The sequence below is a fragment of the Ceraceosorus guamensis genome, assembly GCF_003144195.1.
Source record: "Ceraceosorus guamensis strain MCA 4658 unplaced genomic scaffold IE81scaffold_4, whole genome shotgun sequence".
Taxonomy (NCBI): Eukaryota; Fungi; Basidiomycota; class Exobasidiomycetes; order Ceraceosorales; family Ceraceosoraceae; genus Ceraceosorus; species Ceraceosorus guamensis.
This window is the reverse complement of record NW_020289999.1, coordinates 411,616-425,062: the sequence shown is the minus strand read 5'-3', so window position 1 is coordinate 425,062 and position 13,447 is coordinate 411,616. Positions and strand designations below refer to the sequence as shown.

At 56.2% G+C, this 13,447-nt stretch overlaps 5 protein-coding genes across 5 annotated transcripts; 1 reads left to right on the top strand and 4 right to left on the bottom strand.

The window, feature by feature from the left end:
* Positions 1-280: 280 nt before the first annotated feature.
* IE81DRAFT_319991 (hypothetical protein) lies at positions 281-3,243 on the bottom strand. The gene is made up of 6 exons (XM_025512888.1): positions 2,547-3,243; positions 2,315-2,475; positions 2,000-2,210; positions 1,178-1,909; positions 1,014-1,097; positions 281-932 (listed from the first exon to the last, which is right to left on the bottom strand). The coding sequence occupies exons 1-6, from the start codon at positions 3,030-3,032 to the stop codon at positions 546-548; spliced, it is 2,061 nt and encodes a 686-aa protein (XP_025372850.1). The 5' UTR covers positions 3,033-3,243; the 3' UTR covers positions 281-545.
* Positions 3,244-4,915: 1,672 nt separating this feature from the next.
* On the bottom strand, positions 4,916-6,432 carry IE81DRAFT_166107 (hypothetical protein). The gene is made up of 3 exons (XM_025510574.1): positions 6,424-6,432; positions 5,837-6,357; positions 4,916-5,753 (listed from the first exon to the last, which is right to left on the bottom strand). The coding sequence occupies exons 2-3, from the start codon at positions 6,197-6,199 to the stop codon at positions 5,010-5,012; spliced, it is 1,107 nt and encodes a 368-aa protein (XP_025372849.1). The 5' UTR covers positions 6,200-6,357; positions 6,424-6,432; the 3' UTR covers positions 4,916-5,009.
* IE81DRAFT_166106 (hypothetical protein) lies at positions 6,433-7,463 on the bottom strand. Its single transcript, XM_025510573.1, has 3 exons — positions 6,967-7,463; positions 6,797-6,905; positions 6,433-6,730 (listed from the first exon to the last, which is right to left on the bottom strand). Exons 1-3 carry the CDS (start codon positions 7,291-7,293, stop codon positions 6,600-6,602), a joined length of 567 nt encoding a protein of 188 aa, XP_025372848.1. The 5' UTR covers positions 7,294-7,463; the 3' UTR covers positions 6,433-6,599.
* A 423-nt stretch (positions 7,464-7,886) lies between these two features.
* Positions 7,887-9,569, top strand: IE81DRAFT_319988 (Clavaminate synthase-like protein). The gene is made up of 4 exons (XM_025512887.1): positions 7,887-8,745; positions 8,839-9,056; positions 9,138-9,348; positions 9,434-9,569. Exons 1-4 carry the CDS (start codon positions 8,022-8,024, stop codon positions 9,484-9,486), a joined length of 1,206 nt encoding a protein of 401 aa, XP_025372847.1. The 5' UTR covers positions 7,887-8,021; the 3' UTR covers positions 9,487-9,569.
* Positions 9,292-13,390, bottom strand: IE81DRAFT_319987 (hypothetical protein). Its single transcript, XM_025512886.1, has 4 exons — positions 13,070-13,390; positions 12,800-12,945; positions 12,027-12,716; positions 9,292-11,943 (listed from the first exon to the last, which is right to left on the bottom strand). The coding sequence occupies exons 1-4, from the start codon at positions 13,143-13,145 to the stop codon at positions 9,631-9,633; spliced, it is 3,225 nt and encodes a 1,074-aa protein (XP_025372846.1). The 5' UTR covers positions 13,146-13,390; the 3' UTR covers positions 9,292-9,630.
* Positions 13,391-13,447: the final 57 nt, after the last annotated feature.

The following is a 13,447-nucleotide window of genomic DNA, read 5'->3' as shown; positions in this document are numbered from 1 at the left end:
CCATCCGACATGGGGAAGCTGATGCTGTCATGCGGAAATGCTGCTGGGTGGGACGCGGTGACCCGCGCACCAGACATTCACCATCCAGATGAGGGACGCCGAGTGTTCAAAATCTGCCTCCACCGCGAGGCGTGGCGACTGTGCACAGCCACGACCTCTGCTGGTTTGAACGGCTAATTGCATGTGCGCATTAGCAATTAAGCAACTCAGCGCGCTGCTCGAAACATTTCCCTTGTTTGGCGCGCGACAAGCAACATTGATATTCACAATTCACATTTTGATTTACGATTCGTGATTGTTCGTGATCACGACGCGTAAGCTGCAAGCCATGCCGACGATCATCAGAAGAGACAGCAGCAGAATCGAAGAGATGCCGTCACGGCGCTGGATTGCTCATCGCTCGTCGAATGAAAACAGTCCAAGAATCCGCTGATCTTTATGGTACAAAAAGGAGAAGAGATCGGCGACGCGCGGAAGGCGCAGTCGGAGCGGCTCGGGCAAACAGCAGAGGTCGTCGGGGTCACTGCGAGGCTGTGCAGATAGTCTCAGCCGCTGTTGCAACCCCATCCAGCCCACGCCTCTTGATCGTCGTCCTCCTTCCTTCGGCTATTCGTGTCGCTCGTCAATTCCTGATCACCCTTCTGCCAATCGCACTTCTTCCCGCCATGCACAAAGTCCCATCCAAACGTCTTTTGCAGGAGGAGCGCGACCGCGTTCCTGGCGCTCACAGTTGACGTCTCCATCGTACTGATGAGGGTCTCGAAAGAATTCAAAAAATACAGACCTCCTTCATCCACTTGTAGAGGTGGAAAGTCGCGCGTAGGACGTAGCTCCGGATAAGCGTCCCATTGTTTCCGGAACACCCAACGAAGATTGTTGGCACCCATGATGGATTCCAGCTGCGTGTCGTTGAGCGCAGCTTTGGAAAAGATCTGCTTGTCAAAATTGGACTATCATCAATCAGGCGCTCCCTGATACAGTGCGTTCATGGCAAACATTGAGCTTGGTCGCACCTTGACGATATGTTCTTCACCCGTCAACGTTCCGTCAGCCAATCTGCGCTCTGGCAGTTTCTTGAGGTACGAAAGGCTGTTGAACTGCACGGGGCATGTGGCGAAAGAGTCAGCAACCTTTTGTGGTGCCCCCCAAAGGAAGGATTTGCGCAACGATAAGTCACCTCGAGTAGCAGTCCACTATCTTTATCATCGCCACCAGGCCACCAACCGAGTATCAAGCCAGCAAAGAATGACCTGGCGTATCTGTAGATGCGCAATGGCCAAGCGAGGCCAGCATCATCCACCAAGTGTAAGTAGCTACCGGAGAAGTTGTTCTCGTCTTGCTTCTCCTTGTTCTGCTTCTGCGCCTTACGAACCGCTGCGTGCGTAGTCAGGATGCTCGTAGGTACCGCATCGCTCTTTCCTCTTCCAAAGTAGGCAGGATTCGGGTGACTTGCGTTTGTGATGAGCAGCGTTACGTGCAGGTGCACATACGGCGGCGTTGGAATGGTCGCGTGAGTGTTGATCAGAGAGATGTCTGCATTGTGCCAAGGCGTAGCGATGAAGACGCTATCATAGAGTCCTCCTCCTCCCGTCTTGGTGCCGACCCACCACTTGGTCCCAGCCTCCTGGATCCACTTGGAGTGCTTCTCAGCTTGAGTCGACGATAGGTACCCAGCGTCGACCACTTCGGCCAGACTTCCAAATTTGACTATTCCCGTCACTTCCCCCGACGCTCCCAGGCGTAATCTCGACGAGCTGCGCTTTAACATTTCCGAAAAGATTTGGTAATTTCCTCCCATGATGCCAGTCGCTCCTGACGCTGCGAGAGACACTCCACCTCCCAATGCGTGAATCGAGTAGATCTCTTGGCCATAGTTGACCAGCGTGGCGGCTTCTACGACTTCCTCGACCTGTTGACCAGTGCAGCCACGATTTGTACGCAGGAGCCATGTCAGATCTTCCCAAAGCTTCTCAGTCGTCGTAGGACTCCTGACACTTACAAAGAGCTTGCTCACCCCTTGAGCGTAGAGATTGTCACCTGCATTATCCGCCACCAAATCAGTCAAGCCCAATGCATCGCTCAGCGATTGCAAGTTGCTCCAAGGAAACCCGCTGACGGTCGAATTCGGCTGCGTGCGCTGTTGTGCGCCAGGCTTGTGGAGATACACAGGATCGTACAGGCGCAAGAAGCGGCTGACGAGTTTGCCGACGCTACGGCATGCGCAGATGGGCGAAGCGGCAGTCATGAGAGTGAAGTCCGGACACGCAGCGATCGTGCAAGTGAATCAAAAGGCTGACCTCTGCTCTCCACTCACATCTTCTTGGTCGTGACGGGGCTGTAGCCATACCTCCAGAGCATGCGGGCAGAGTTCCACCAGCCGTCATCCAGGCCTTCGATGACGAACTGCTGCCCGTCCCAGATGCCCATCAATCCGTCCGGCTCTCCCAGAGAGGCGTTCGCATGCAAGCCAAATGACTAGTCGAAGAGGGGAGGCGGTGTGTTCGAACCCTGTGCCGCAGAATGATGACCCAAGCGGCGAGACTCACCTTTGCGCTGCGTTTGAGATTGCGATTGACGTCGGCAAAGATACTGGCGCCCAGCTCGATGTACTGCGGCAGTGCATCCTGATCCTCCAAGCTGATGCCCACATCAGGCTGGATAGGACCCTCTTGGTCAGCCCAAGCCTTGACCACGCTAGTTCTACCGCCCACTCTATTCCTCTCGTACACATCAATCTCAAAGCCTTGTTCTTCTTTGCCATCTCGACGGAGGCGCTGGTTTGCCTTTGACAAAAAGTACGCTGCTGATGTGCCACCGGGGCCCGCTCCTATGATGGCCACCCGATGAGCTCGAGAGGTGGGCAGGGATGGCGGGTCGCGATAGATGTGACCTGACGATGCCCCGATGACGGTGAACTCGGCATCGGATGCGCAGGAGCTGGCGCTCGTCGACATTGCCAGACGAACTTGGAGCGCACTCAGCACCGCGAACAAGACGATGCTCACGCTGAGCCTGCCATGATACGCCAACATCTTCCGCGCGTGTCCGAGTCGATGCAATGGTGCTTGTGCTCTTCACAGTACCGAGTGCTTAGTGACAGCTTGCTCCGCCTGCTTTCATCAGCCAGCAGAGGCCTTGACTCTCGTTCTGTCGACTGCGGACAGGTGATGATAAATCGAATCAAAGTTGCGCGCGCTTCGACCCGGTAGGATAATCTATGCTATCACTACTATGAGGCGCTGGACGCGGGTGGGAGTAGCCTCCACCGCCACATGCCCAGCTGCGAGATGCATCAGGAGGTGGATGGATCGCGAGGGAGCAGCTTCGCGTGACTTGCTTCACGTGATGTGATTGCATGTGGAGTCGGGCTGCGCGAGCGCGAGCGCGCGCTTCGACATCACGAATCGTCACGCGACTCTTGCTGTCTTGACTCAGGTTCAACCAGAATTTGAATCCTGATCGTGAATTCCAATCACCAATCACAATCGTGAATCGTGAAGTCACGACTCGATCTGCGACGCGATCGCCCAACACGAGCTAAGCTTGATTGGTCATACTCTTCTCAAACACCAAAAAGGCCTTCCATACACAAGTGCTCCTCGCCCATCCCTGCGAATCTTCAGCAGAGAACGACAGTCTTTTGAAGTATCAGCCAGACGTGCCGTCGGAAGAAAGCACGCCTATCACTGTGACTTTACTGCTGCTCTACATGTGCCATGTTTCCTTCCAGGATCGGTAGTAAGGCGGGCGGAGGAGGCAGCAGCAGCGGTGGAAGTGGAAGCACAGCGGGAAGGAAGTGTCAAAAGTGTCTTCAGCCTGGTCACGGTGAGTCTTTGCTTTGCATCGTCGTGGTGCGAGGGATCATCCGCGTACATCAGAAGTGCAGGTTCGAGGGGCAGAAATAACACCTTCGCGGTATCCCTCTTCCCAATGACTCTCTCGACCGTCTCACAGCCACGTTCGAGTGCAAGAATGCAAGACCTTACATAGCAAGACCTACGAGGTCTCAAGCGTTTCTGGATCCCAAGATTCAAAAGAAGCTCAGAAGCACGGCCGACGTGAAACCCCCTCCAGAAGCAAATCCGTAAGTGGTTTGAAGGATGTCACAATGCTACAGGAATCCAAGAGCTGACTGAATGCGCTCCCTTTTTCTCTCCGCGATGCACACAGCTCGGGCACTGCGGATGCCATTCTGGCCGCAAGAGCCGCAGCTCGTGCGCGTGCTGATCCAGCCAAGGAGCGTTCGACCACCCCTCCACCGCGCAAATCCAGGAGAGCTCGTTCCAGCTCCGTCTCTTCATCAGGTTCATCTTCTCACTCTTCATCCTCATCCAGATCCTCTTTCTCACGCGATCGATCGAGCAAAAGAAAGTCGCGCAGGAGATCCGCATCCCTATCCAGCCGATCTCGAAGTTCAGACTCCAGCGACTCTGATTCGGATTCGGCAAGGCAGCAGTCGAGGAGCAAAAGGCGAAGAAGGAGCTCTTATGAGAGTATGAGCACCCCTGGTCGATCTCGGTCTCGATCTGGCTCAAGATCCGAGTCCGGATCGTTTTCATCAACATCCAGTCGATCTCGCTCAGTCAGTCGCAGTCCCGAACGAAAAAGAAACGATCGTCGATCGGCGTCTCTGCGATCTGGCAGAGATCGTTCGTACTCCAGATCTCCTTACGTCGAGCCTAGACGACGCTCGAGAAGCTTCGATAGCGATTCCTCGCGCTCACGCTCATCCAGTCGAAGTGCTCCACCTGATCGCAAACGTCATCGCAGAGGTTCGACGGCTTCTGCGTCCACCAGAGACCCTCGCTCGCCCTCTCCATAAAATGTGAAGGGAAAGGGTGATTCGCTTTCAACATATGTCAAATTGACTTCTGCCGCACATCCGGCACACCAAAGAATAGGGGATATGATTGCGAAGGCACCTCGCAGCCAAATCTGATGTGCGCGCATGCTGTCAATCAAAGCGCGCCGTCCAAGCTTCGATGATCTGCGAGATCGCTCTTCATTCTTTACTCGTCCATCAGTAGCAAGATACACTCATCGAGCAGATCGATTGACCCATCAAGCTCGCCGATGTCCATCGCAACCTCCTCGCTTTCGCATTCCCCATCCTCTGTACTTCCCTCGCACCGAGGATCCTGAAGATGTAATCCATGCGCATCGTAGTCGATGTCGTCATCGTCAGCATAGATGTGCAAGATGGTGTCTTTGACCTCCGCCTGTTCGGCATTTGTCAAATTTATCTCCCATGCCGAATCCACGGCTGGTGGATAGCACTGACTGAGCTGGTCTTCGTCAAGCTCGATCTCCACAAGAAGCACAGTGTCCTCCTGATCGTCAGCCTCAGCTTCGGGCGAAGCTACAAGTTGGCCTGAGGCATACGCTGCTGCGCAAGGCAGCGATACGTTTGTATTCGTCTCCCTGAAAGTCAAATCCAAATCTCCATTGGTGCTCGTACCTGTGAAGGCTGCGCCGTCGCGATTGTTGATCCTGGTTTCGGGCTCTCGTCCTCGACGTCGGGTTGGCAGGGGCTCCAATCGATCTGGCAAGGCATCTGCATCTGCATCCTCCGAGCTACACTGTGTCTGTCGAACTCGAACGGGCTCGTTTGGGACGATATTTTGATGTGAGGGTGCCTGTTTTGAGTGCAGGTCATCGACGATATCTCCTCCGTCCTGTTCCTGATGTTGCGCGACCGGAGGTGACGAGCGCACTGATGGTTCGCTGCCAAGTCTCGGGCGGCGCAAACGAAGCTTGAAAGGAGGTATGCGGGTCGATCTGCCTGCATCAATTCGTACACGTACCACGTGTGGGAAATGCAGGACCGCCTACTCACATGGAAAGAGCTCGGCGGAAAGGCTTGATGATCTCTCTTACGCAAAGCTGCCAACAGACCATTGCGAATGGCAGCTGCCGAGTCACGGCGAGGTATGACTGCAAGCGCCAAGCTGGGAGGAGCTCTAGAACGGCTGCGTGACGTAGCCGGACGTCGAACAGTGCGTGTCTGACGAAAAGCTCTGCATGTGGCCACTCGGCGGAGAAGGAGCTTTGGATGACGCGAGCCGGCGTCTTGTGAGCGTGTTCGTTTGAAGGGCACTTCTGCACGAACAGGCTGCAGAACGCGAATGGTTGCTGATCGACCACCATTAGACTGGAACGCTTGCGGCAAGTTCTGTTTAAGAGTCTGACCATGGACCATGACAGGTTAGTCTTCAGCACTCCTCGTTGGAGGCGATGCGTGCTTACGGCAATTGCTCGGAACAGAGGTCCATCCTCGTTGCGCTCCTTAGCCTTGGCTACCAAGCGATCGAATGGTGTCGCGACGAATGACAGTGCAGGCAAGACAGTCTCGAGCCGCTGAGGGTAGGCAAAGACGGTCTTAGCCTTCAAGCCTCGCACCTACCGAACGCCCGGCACTCTCACCTCAATGTACGGCGCGCAAAATCTGCCACTCGGACAAGCCGACACGAAACGAAGCAGCACCTGCTCGAGCAGTCTATGAATTGCGCTTGCGTCCACTGGGCCCAGCGTGGGCCGGCAAAGGCTCTGCTTCAGGTCTTCAACCACAGCAAGGTGAGCATGCCTGTTTGTAGCCAGCGTTACGTAGCCCGCTCACCTCGATCAGGTCTCCTTCGTCGTGGTCCGTTCCACGTAATATGCGTGTCGGCTGACGTGAGGAAGCTCTGTGTTGTGTCGCTTGCCCACTGTGGTGCTGCCGAGCTGAGCTTCACTAAGGAGAGGCGACCGGGCACTGTCAATAGGAGTGCCAGCGAAGGCGATGTAAGCGCAGACGCACACGTCACTGCCCGGGCCTTGTCACAACCCTGACGACGTAGCGCGGACACGTCTCCAGGCTCATCCTGCACCAGCTCCACGGATGGTCGAAGGCAGAGTGCCGCTGCATTCTGCCAGGGGCAATCATTTCACGTTAGAAGGTGCCCGTCAACGGGCTTGTGTGCGACGTACATGCTCGATGTAGACTTTGATCGCTCGCACAATGCCGCTTGGTCCAAGCTCAGACGCTGACAGCGCTTCTACACGAGGGCCGGCTTCCAAGGTATCCCGCTCGAGCTCTTGAGCATCATACGCCTCGTTGTCTGCAGCCGCACGAGCCCTTCGACGGTGCGCTCTGGGCGGATGAAGGATCGTCACAGAGAGTGTGAGCAGCACTGTAGGAGAGACGAAAGCGTCACGAGGTGCCGACTCGATCGCGGCTTGTTGATAAGTGGCCCTCGTATCGGCAACGACGCGACACGACCCAGCTGTTGCCTTGAAGACTTCTGAACGCTGCATCTCGTTCGTGACAGGGGAAGCGAGAGCAAGGTCGATTGGGGATTGTTGGGTCGCAGCCGAGCTTGGTAGACGTGTTGTACACCCAAGTCGAGAGGAACTTGGTCCCTAGCGCCACGGAGCGCAGGCGAATGTGAGCAATCTGGAAGGCCAGTGTTGACAGACAGCGCTTGCAGTCACGAACGCTGGGGCTCTCTTCTCAGCTACGATTTCTGACGAGCAGTGGTGACGTCTGTGAGGACCGACTCTCTGGCCACGGCCGCATTCCTACAAGACCTCATTCATGCGACCTCGGCTATCAGCTTGCGCACCACGGCAACGAAAGCCCTTTGCGGCGGCGCAGCTATGATTGGTGGATACTTGATTCATACACTCTTGTCGAATGTTCGGCACTTGCTGGAGGGCATGAGGAAGCGAAGAGGCATGAGCGAGTAGTCAGACGATGCTGTTGACCATGAGCATACACCTGCGGCGAGAAAGTTGAGCGTGCACGTGATAGCACGCCATTCACCTCCACCTTACGCCAATGTCTGCGCCCGGCATGGAGCGCGTACATATGCGTGCCAGACTCACGTCCCCTCATGAGCACCCTTTGCCTCACGCAGGCAACAGTCTGGCTCACTGAGGTAAATCTTGCCCTTTGCTCCTCAAGATCCTCAAGTCTTTCTTGTCAACATTCACGATTGTTGTCAGCCGATTACTTCAGCCAATTGTCATCGACATCCACAATCATGGCACCTGTTGCAGAGCTCAGCAGCGCCATTGCGCACACTACAGCAAGCGGCGCAGCGCCAAAGAAGCCGAATTGGTTCTCGACCGGCTCGCTCGAGACGCATGATGATGGTTCTCACATTCTGCACTGGTCAGACTGGAGCGCTGGCAGCAGTAGCTCCAGCAGCAGTGCAGCAACAAGCGAAAGCAGGAGGGAGGTGTTCCTGGCATCTCTGAGACGGTGCATGACCAGCACTGGTTTCTTCTACCTCGACGGCTCTCCCCTCGAGTCGCTCAGGGAAGAGCTTTTCCGCGTAACGGCAGCCGTCTTCGCGTCGCCCGAATCAGAACGGAGTCAGATCCTCATGGTGGACTCGCCGCACTTTAGGGGCTACTCTCCCCTGTATGAGGAGCAAACGCAGGGCAAAGCGGATCAGAGAGACCAGATCGACTATGGACCTCAGGTTGAAGGTAGACCCAAGGCGGAGTTTGCGCCTCATCGCCTGTTGGGCCCCAATCAGTTCCTCCCAGACCACGTCCTTCCTGGCCATCAGTCCGTCATCCTGCAGTACACGAGGAGAGCTCAAGAGCTGTCCGATCAGCTCACAACCGCTCTCGAGCTTGCCCTCGGAGCGCCACAGAATGCTCTGCACCAGTTCATGAAGAGCGAGCAGGACGATTCGTACTTCAGAATGAAGACCATCAGGTATCCAAATGCCCGAGGCGGCGGTGATCAGGGAGTAGGTGAGCGCCATCTCAGTTTCGAAGTCGTGTTTCGCAAATCTGCCCTGTGGGAACGGTCTGTGCTCACATGCTGCCACCCCTGCACCGTCGCAGGAGCGCACAAAGACGGAGGCTGGTTAACTCTGCTCGCCACGATGCCAGCCAAAGGACTGCAAGTCCAACTAGCATCGGGAGACTGGGTGGACGTGCCGCACAGGACTGGCGCAATCATCGTGAATGCCGGTCAACAGATCGAGCGAGTGACGCGAGGGCTTCTAGTAGCAGCGACCCATCGCGTCTTCGCAGATCCCACCGTGGGCGAACGCCTCTCGGTGAGTGCTGCGCTCTTCGAGATGGATACATACTTGATTCAAGCGATGACTGACCAGGCCCTTTTGATACACGTTCAAAAGGCTCCCTTCTTCAGCATGCCCGCGCTATCCAAAGTAGTACGACCGCTACCTCTAGACTCGCTCTCTCCTCAGTTCAGAGCCGCTTTCGAAGCTGCCAAAGCAGCCAGAGGCGGCGACGACGTCAAGAGCGACGTCCCACGAGGAGATTTGTGGGGTGGCGAAGAGGAGCCGTTCGGTGAGCTCGCTTGGCGAGGCATTACGCGAAGTCATTGTGAGTGCGAAGCGGCGATGCCCCCGTAAGGTGTTGCCCGATCTGGCTCTCTAACGTTGTGAACACTTGCAAACGTCCCTCGCAGCTCAAGTCGTGGATCGATGGCATCGAGACGTAGTTCCTCCTACTGCATCTTAGTCGCCCACGTCTCTCATCTGTAACAACACTGGTAACACGTCGGGCTTGCAATTTGATGCGGACTGCCTTGTCGAAGACATTGTGCATGGAATGGAAAGTGACATCGCTTCAGGCAGCAAAAAATGGCGAAACATGTCAACAAAGCTAGAACACAACGTCTTCTTCGTCTTCCGCTTTCGCCCTGATCGCCTCTCTTTCGGCGTCTGCGCGAGATTTCTTGATGAGGGCATTTACGGCTCGTCTGATCTCATCCCACACTTCAAAGTCCACATATGGTTGTGCTGAAGTCCCGACCGTCCTGCTTGCAGGTGATGGCGCATTGCTAGCTTGTGCCGCTCCTGCAGATCCCGCACCACCGGTGGCCTTGCCGTCCGCCTCCTTGTGATCTGTAGCGCCTGCATCTTGCGTCTCGTCGGTCCAAAGAGGTGGCATAGCGATCCCTTCTTTCAGTGCAGTAGGGGGATGAACCCACCATGAGACGGCTTGATGCGGCACGATGCGTCGTTCGTCATCCTGGCCATCTCCACTCGGCGCGTCTGTCGACTCGTTTGATACCTCGTCAGACCAGCTTGTAACTTCATGCCACCAGCTGACGGGCAGATATAGCATCTGACCTGGCTTCAAGTCGACAACGAGGGGGGCCGGACAGCCAGCTCTTGGACCCAGCGCCTCAGGAGGTACGTTTGAAGGTGAGACTACTCCCTTTGGGTCATCGGGAATTCCAAAGTATGCGTGAAGAGCGCCCGGATCTATAGAGCTGAAGCTGTTGGGTCCATTTCGCAAGTCGTCGTCTGACTCGGCAGACGCTTCGGATGTAGTCTCTGCCCCCCTTTCGTCTTCATCAGTGGCATCCGCCATCGCGCCTATCTGCAGCACCGCAGCAACCAAGATACGCAGATCGTCCGTAATAGGCAGCCGCGCAGAAGTCCGTGCAATGCAGAAAGCTTGCGCATCGTCCATGACCTCGTCCAGGAAAGCAAAGTCGGACTTCGCAAGCCCATACTTGAGCTGCTGGACAAGGTGCTGCTCCCTGATCGCGTCTTGCTGCTCTGACGCTATGCCCAACACAGCACCTTCATCATCCCCTTCTTCTGCGATGTCATAGCCTATCTCAGACTCCTCACTTTCCCCTTCCGAGCTTCCTGGATCTGAACGGGACTCAGCAACACTCGCCGATTGCTCGGTGGCTATCTCGTGTATTCTGGCAACGAGAGCTTCGCGTCGTTCAGGGCGAGCTTGCACTTCCGCAAACAGCGCTTGCTCGAGCGCTGTATCATCTAAGTCGTCCGCATCGAGGAGGCCCTGCTCAGGTCCCGAGCCTAGCTCCCTTCCAAGCATGGCTTCAATGTCTCGTGGATGGACGGTTTCTTGTGCCTCAGCGAGATAGTCGTCATACTCCTCAAATTCGTGTTCTTCATCGCCACCAGTCCCATCGGGTCGCCCTAATAGCCCGCCTGGAAGCATGCCCGGCGGAATGCGGAGTGGCGAGGAGCGGCAGCGCCTACGTTCAGACATCTGGGAGGCGCCGTCATCCGATCCCGACTCGTCGCTGACGTCCTCTAGCGCAAGCCCCTCGGCACTGAGTCCTACTGCTTGATAGCCTTGTCTAATGGCTATCATTGCAGTGTCAAGATCCAAAGCATTGTTGCCAGCGCGACGAACTGCTTCGAGCAACGGTTCCAAGAAGGCTGCGTTGAGCTCTCGTTGATCTATCGATGCGTCTGATATATCTGAAGAGTCGTCTCGTGTCCCGTCCGATTTTCTGACCTCCTGTGGGATAAGAGGAGGCAGACCAATGCGCTCCTCCGCTGGTGCCAGAGCATGCGCAATGAAAGGGACGGCTATTGCGTCGTAGTGCATCTTCTCGATATTCTCTTGCGCTCCGAGACGCGCAGCTTGCGCAAGTAGGTGCTCTCCTCCGTCGTCATCACTTGCATCATCCAGTTCCGCGTCAGCACGCGCTGCCAAGGCCCGCCTAGCGACCGTCGGCGATATAATCTGCGAAACCACCTCGTCTTCCTCCAGATCGCTTTCCATGTCCCTCTCATCCTCTCTGCTCACAAAGCTGTCGCCGCTTTCTAGATGTCGAATGTACTCCTGATGCAACCTCGCAGCAGCAAGTCGCTCCATCGCCAATACCTGCTCAGGGGTCTGTTTGCCCTTTCCCTTGCGTCTGCTCGCCGGTCTGTGCGCTTCGCCAGACAATTGCGCTGCTCTGTCATTTGCCTCTTCAAGCGCTCTTTCACGCGCTTTGATCCTCCAGTGAGCAGATTCCGCTTCTGGCAAGCCATCAGCGCGAAGCTGTTGTCTGTTGGAGGCAGCATGCCAGCTTGGCAGCTCGCCGCGAGGCACGTATGTCAACAGACCGTTCTGGTGCATGCCCTCTAGGCGACCCCTTGGTTGCAGCCAAAAGTGTGCAATAGGTGGCCAGAGCAAAAAGCGCTTCCTACCCGAGAGCTGCCGGCGGCCAAGACTCGCATCAGCAAGCCTGCATCAAGCATGCAGCATTATAGCGGTCGTGTTGCGCGTGTTCGACTCACTAGCATGTAGAGATTATCGTGATGGTCATGATGCAGCCCAGAACTTTTTGGCTTAGTACAAGCGCCCATCCACATGTTGCACTGCTGCAAGACCAGCCCTCCCAAGATCTTGGGTACAGGCAGTGGTAGACCACCGGCCAGTGCGGACATTGGAGGTGGCAAGGGCGGATCCAAGTCTTCGACGGATTCATCCGCAGTGTAAGAGGTCGGCGCAGACGAGCTTGAGCTCGACGAGGTCTCGGAGGCAGGTGACAAGGTCTGAAGTGCTGACGAAGCTGAGGTGTGCGATGTCCGCCTGGCGGGGACAGAATCTGTGCGATTGCGCACTTTGGTCGGCCGATGGTCGACATCACTATCACGCTCTGACTCAGCACTGGCCGACCTGGGCCGTTTGAGCCTGCCGGCTCGCTCATCATTGCTAGACTTTGCTCCTAGCAATCGCGTTGCATCCTCTACTGCCTCTCGGCTTGCCTCATCCTCCTCGTCCTGGCTATCCTCGCCATCTTCGCTCTCGTACTGGGTGGTGAGATAGTAGCTGCCTGCTAGCTCCGGGTCCTGCATCATGTCCAGGTACAATCCAAACGGCACCTTTTGTCTCTCCATCGCGGTGCCGAATCTGCCGGAAGGATGGATGGGCTCAATCTTGACTCTGCTGGACCCAGCTCTCTGCTTGAGTCTGTCCAAGTCAGTCTGTGATGGACAGGCCTTGCGATGTCAGCATCGCCCGTCGTCCTCCGTGCTGGGCGGCGTGGTGCGGTTGGGCGCCTACTCACCCAATCGACAGCTTTGAATTCGGCATCCTGGATAGGCCCATCGATGACGCATGGTCTCCTCTGCGAAATGAAGCCTTCCCATAGCTGATCTGGTGAGATGCCAGCGGGCACGTGCGCCACCTCGTCTCCGGGATCCGGAACGTAGCCTGCATGATGGGCGACAGAGCGATACTACGCTGGATGAGTCAAGCTATCAAGAGCAGTAGAGGGGCAGGGCTTGGGAATACGCGCCTGCATGGCGACCCGCTCCGCTGGCCTACGTCCACTCACCTCTGTAATTGCGACGATGTTTGGGCTCATAAGTCCACGCTGACGGAGGATGGCGCTCTCCACGCCTCGGTTGCATCATGCCTGGCCGCTTTAGACGCTCAAATAAACCGACAGCGATCCAGCTGCAGTCTGGTGTCGCGTCTGAAGGTAGGGTGACCGTGGCTGTGCAAGTTTGTCGTGACGATCTCTTGAGCTTCCAACGGGCCTGCGAGGGAGGGCCAGCGGGTTCGATGCTTGCCACCTGGGAGCAGGTGATAGGTCAAAGCAGCGGGCCGCGTATCAGCTTGAGAGTCGTGTCAACATCGGTGATCGTGATGGACGGGTTGGTTGCGCATTCCCAGATTCACTCACCTTTCGTGACTTCGTTGTGGAGGCGAC

Bases quoted from the DNA above. Each gene is read 5' to 3' on its own strand.
- IE81DRAFT_166107 (XM_025510574.1), bottom strand. From the start codon at position 6,199: ATGGTCCATGGTCAGACTCTTAAACAGAACTTGCCGCAAGCGTTCCAG. The intron at 5,754-5,836 runs GTGAGTAGGCGG...CCTCCTTTCAAG, and splicing joins TTCCGCCGAGCTCTTTCCAT to CTTCGTTTGCGCCGCCCGAG.
- IE81DRAFT_319987 (XM_025512886.1), bottom strand. From the start codon at position 13,145: ATGCAACCGAGGCGTGGAGAGCGCCATCCTCCGTCAGCGTGGACTTAT. The intron at 12,946-13,069 runs GTGAGTGGACGT...CCCATCATGCAG, and splicing joins ACATCGTCGCAATTACAGAG to GCTACGTTCCGGATCCCGGA. The intron at 11,944-12,026 runs GTGAGTCGAACA...GGCCGCCGGCAG, and splicing joins ACGATAATCTCTACATGCTA to CTCTCGGGTAGGAAGCGCTT.
- IE81DRAFT_319988 (XM_025512887.1), top strand. From the start codon at position 8,022: ATGGCACCTGTTGCAGAGCTCAGCAGCGCCATTGCGCACACTACAGCA. The intron at 8,746-8,838 runs GTGAGCGCCATC...GCACCGTCGCAG, and splicing joins CGGCGGTGATCAGGGAGTAG to GAGCGCACAAAGACGGAGGC. The intron at 9,349-9,433 runs GTGAGTGCGAAG...CGTCCCTCGCAG, and splicing joins AGGCATTACGCGAAGTCATT to CTCAAGTCGTGGATCGATGG.
- IE81DRAFT_166106 (XM_025510573.1), bottom strand. From the start codon at position 7,293: ATGCAGCGTTCAGAAGTCTTCAAGGCAACAGCTGGGTCGTGTCGCGTC. The intron at 6,906-6,966 runs GTACGTCGCACA...TGCCCCTGGCAG, and splicing joins TCAAAGTCTACATCGAGCAT to AATGCAGCGGCACTCTGCCT. The intron at 6,731-6,796 runs GTGCGTCTGCGC...GCCTCTCCTTAG, and splicing joins CAAGGCCCGGGCAGTGACGT to TGAAGCTCAGCTCGGCAGCA.
- IE81DRAFT_319991 (XM_025512888.1), bottom strand. From the start codon at position 3,032: ATGTTGGCGTATCATGGCAGGCTCAGCGTGAGCATCGTCTTGTTCGCG. The intron at 1,098-1,177 runs GTGACTTATCGT...TGCCCCGTGCAG, and splicing joins ATAGTGGACTGCTACTCGAG to TTCAACAGCCTTTCGTACCT. The intron at 933-1,013 runs GTGCGACCAAGC...TTTGACAAGCAG, and splicing joins GTGAAGAACATATCGTCAAG to ATCTTTTCCAAAGCTGCGCT.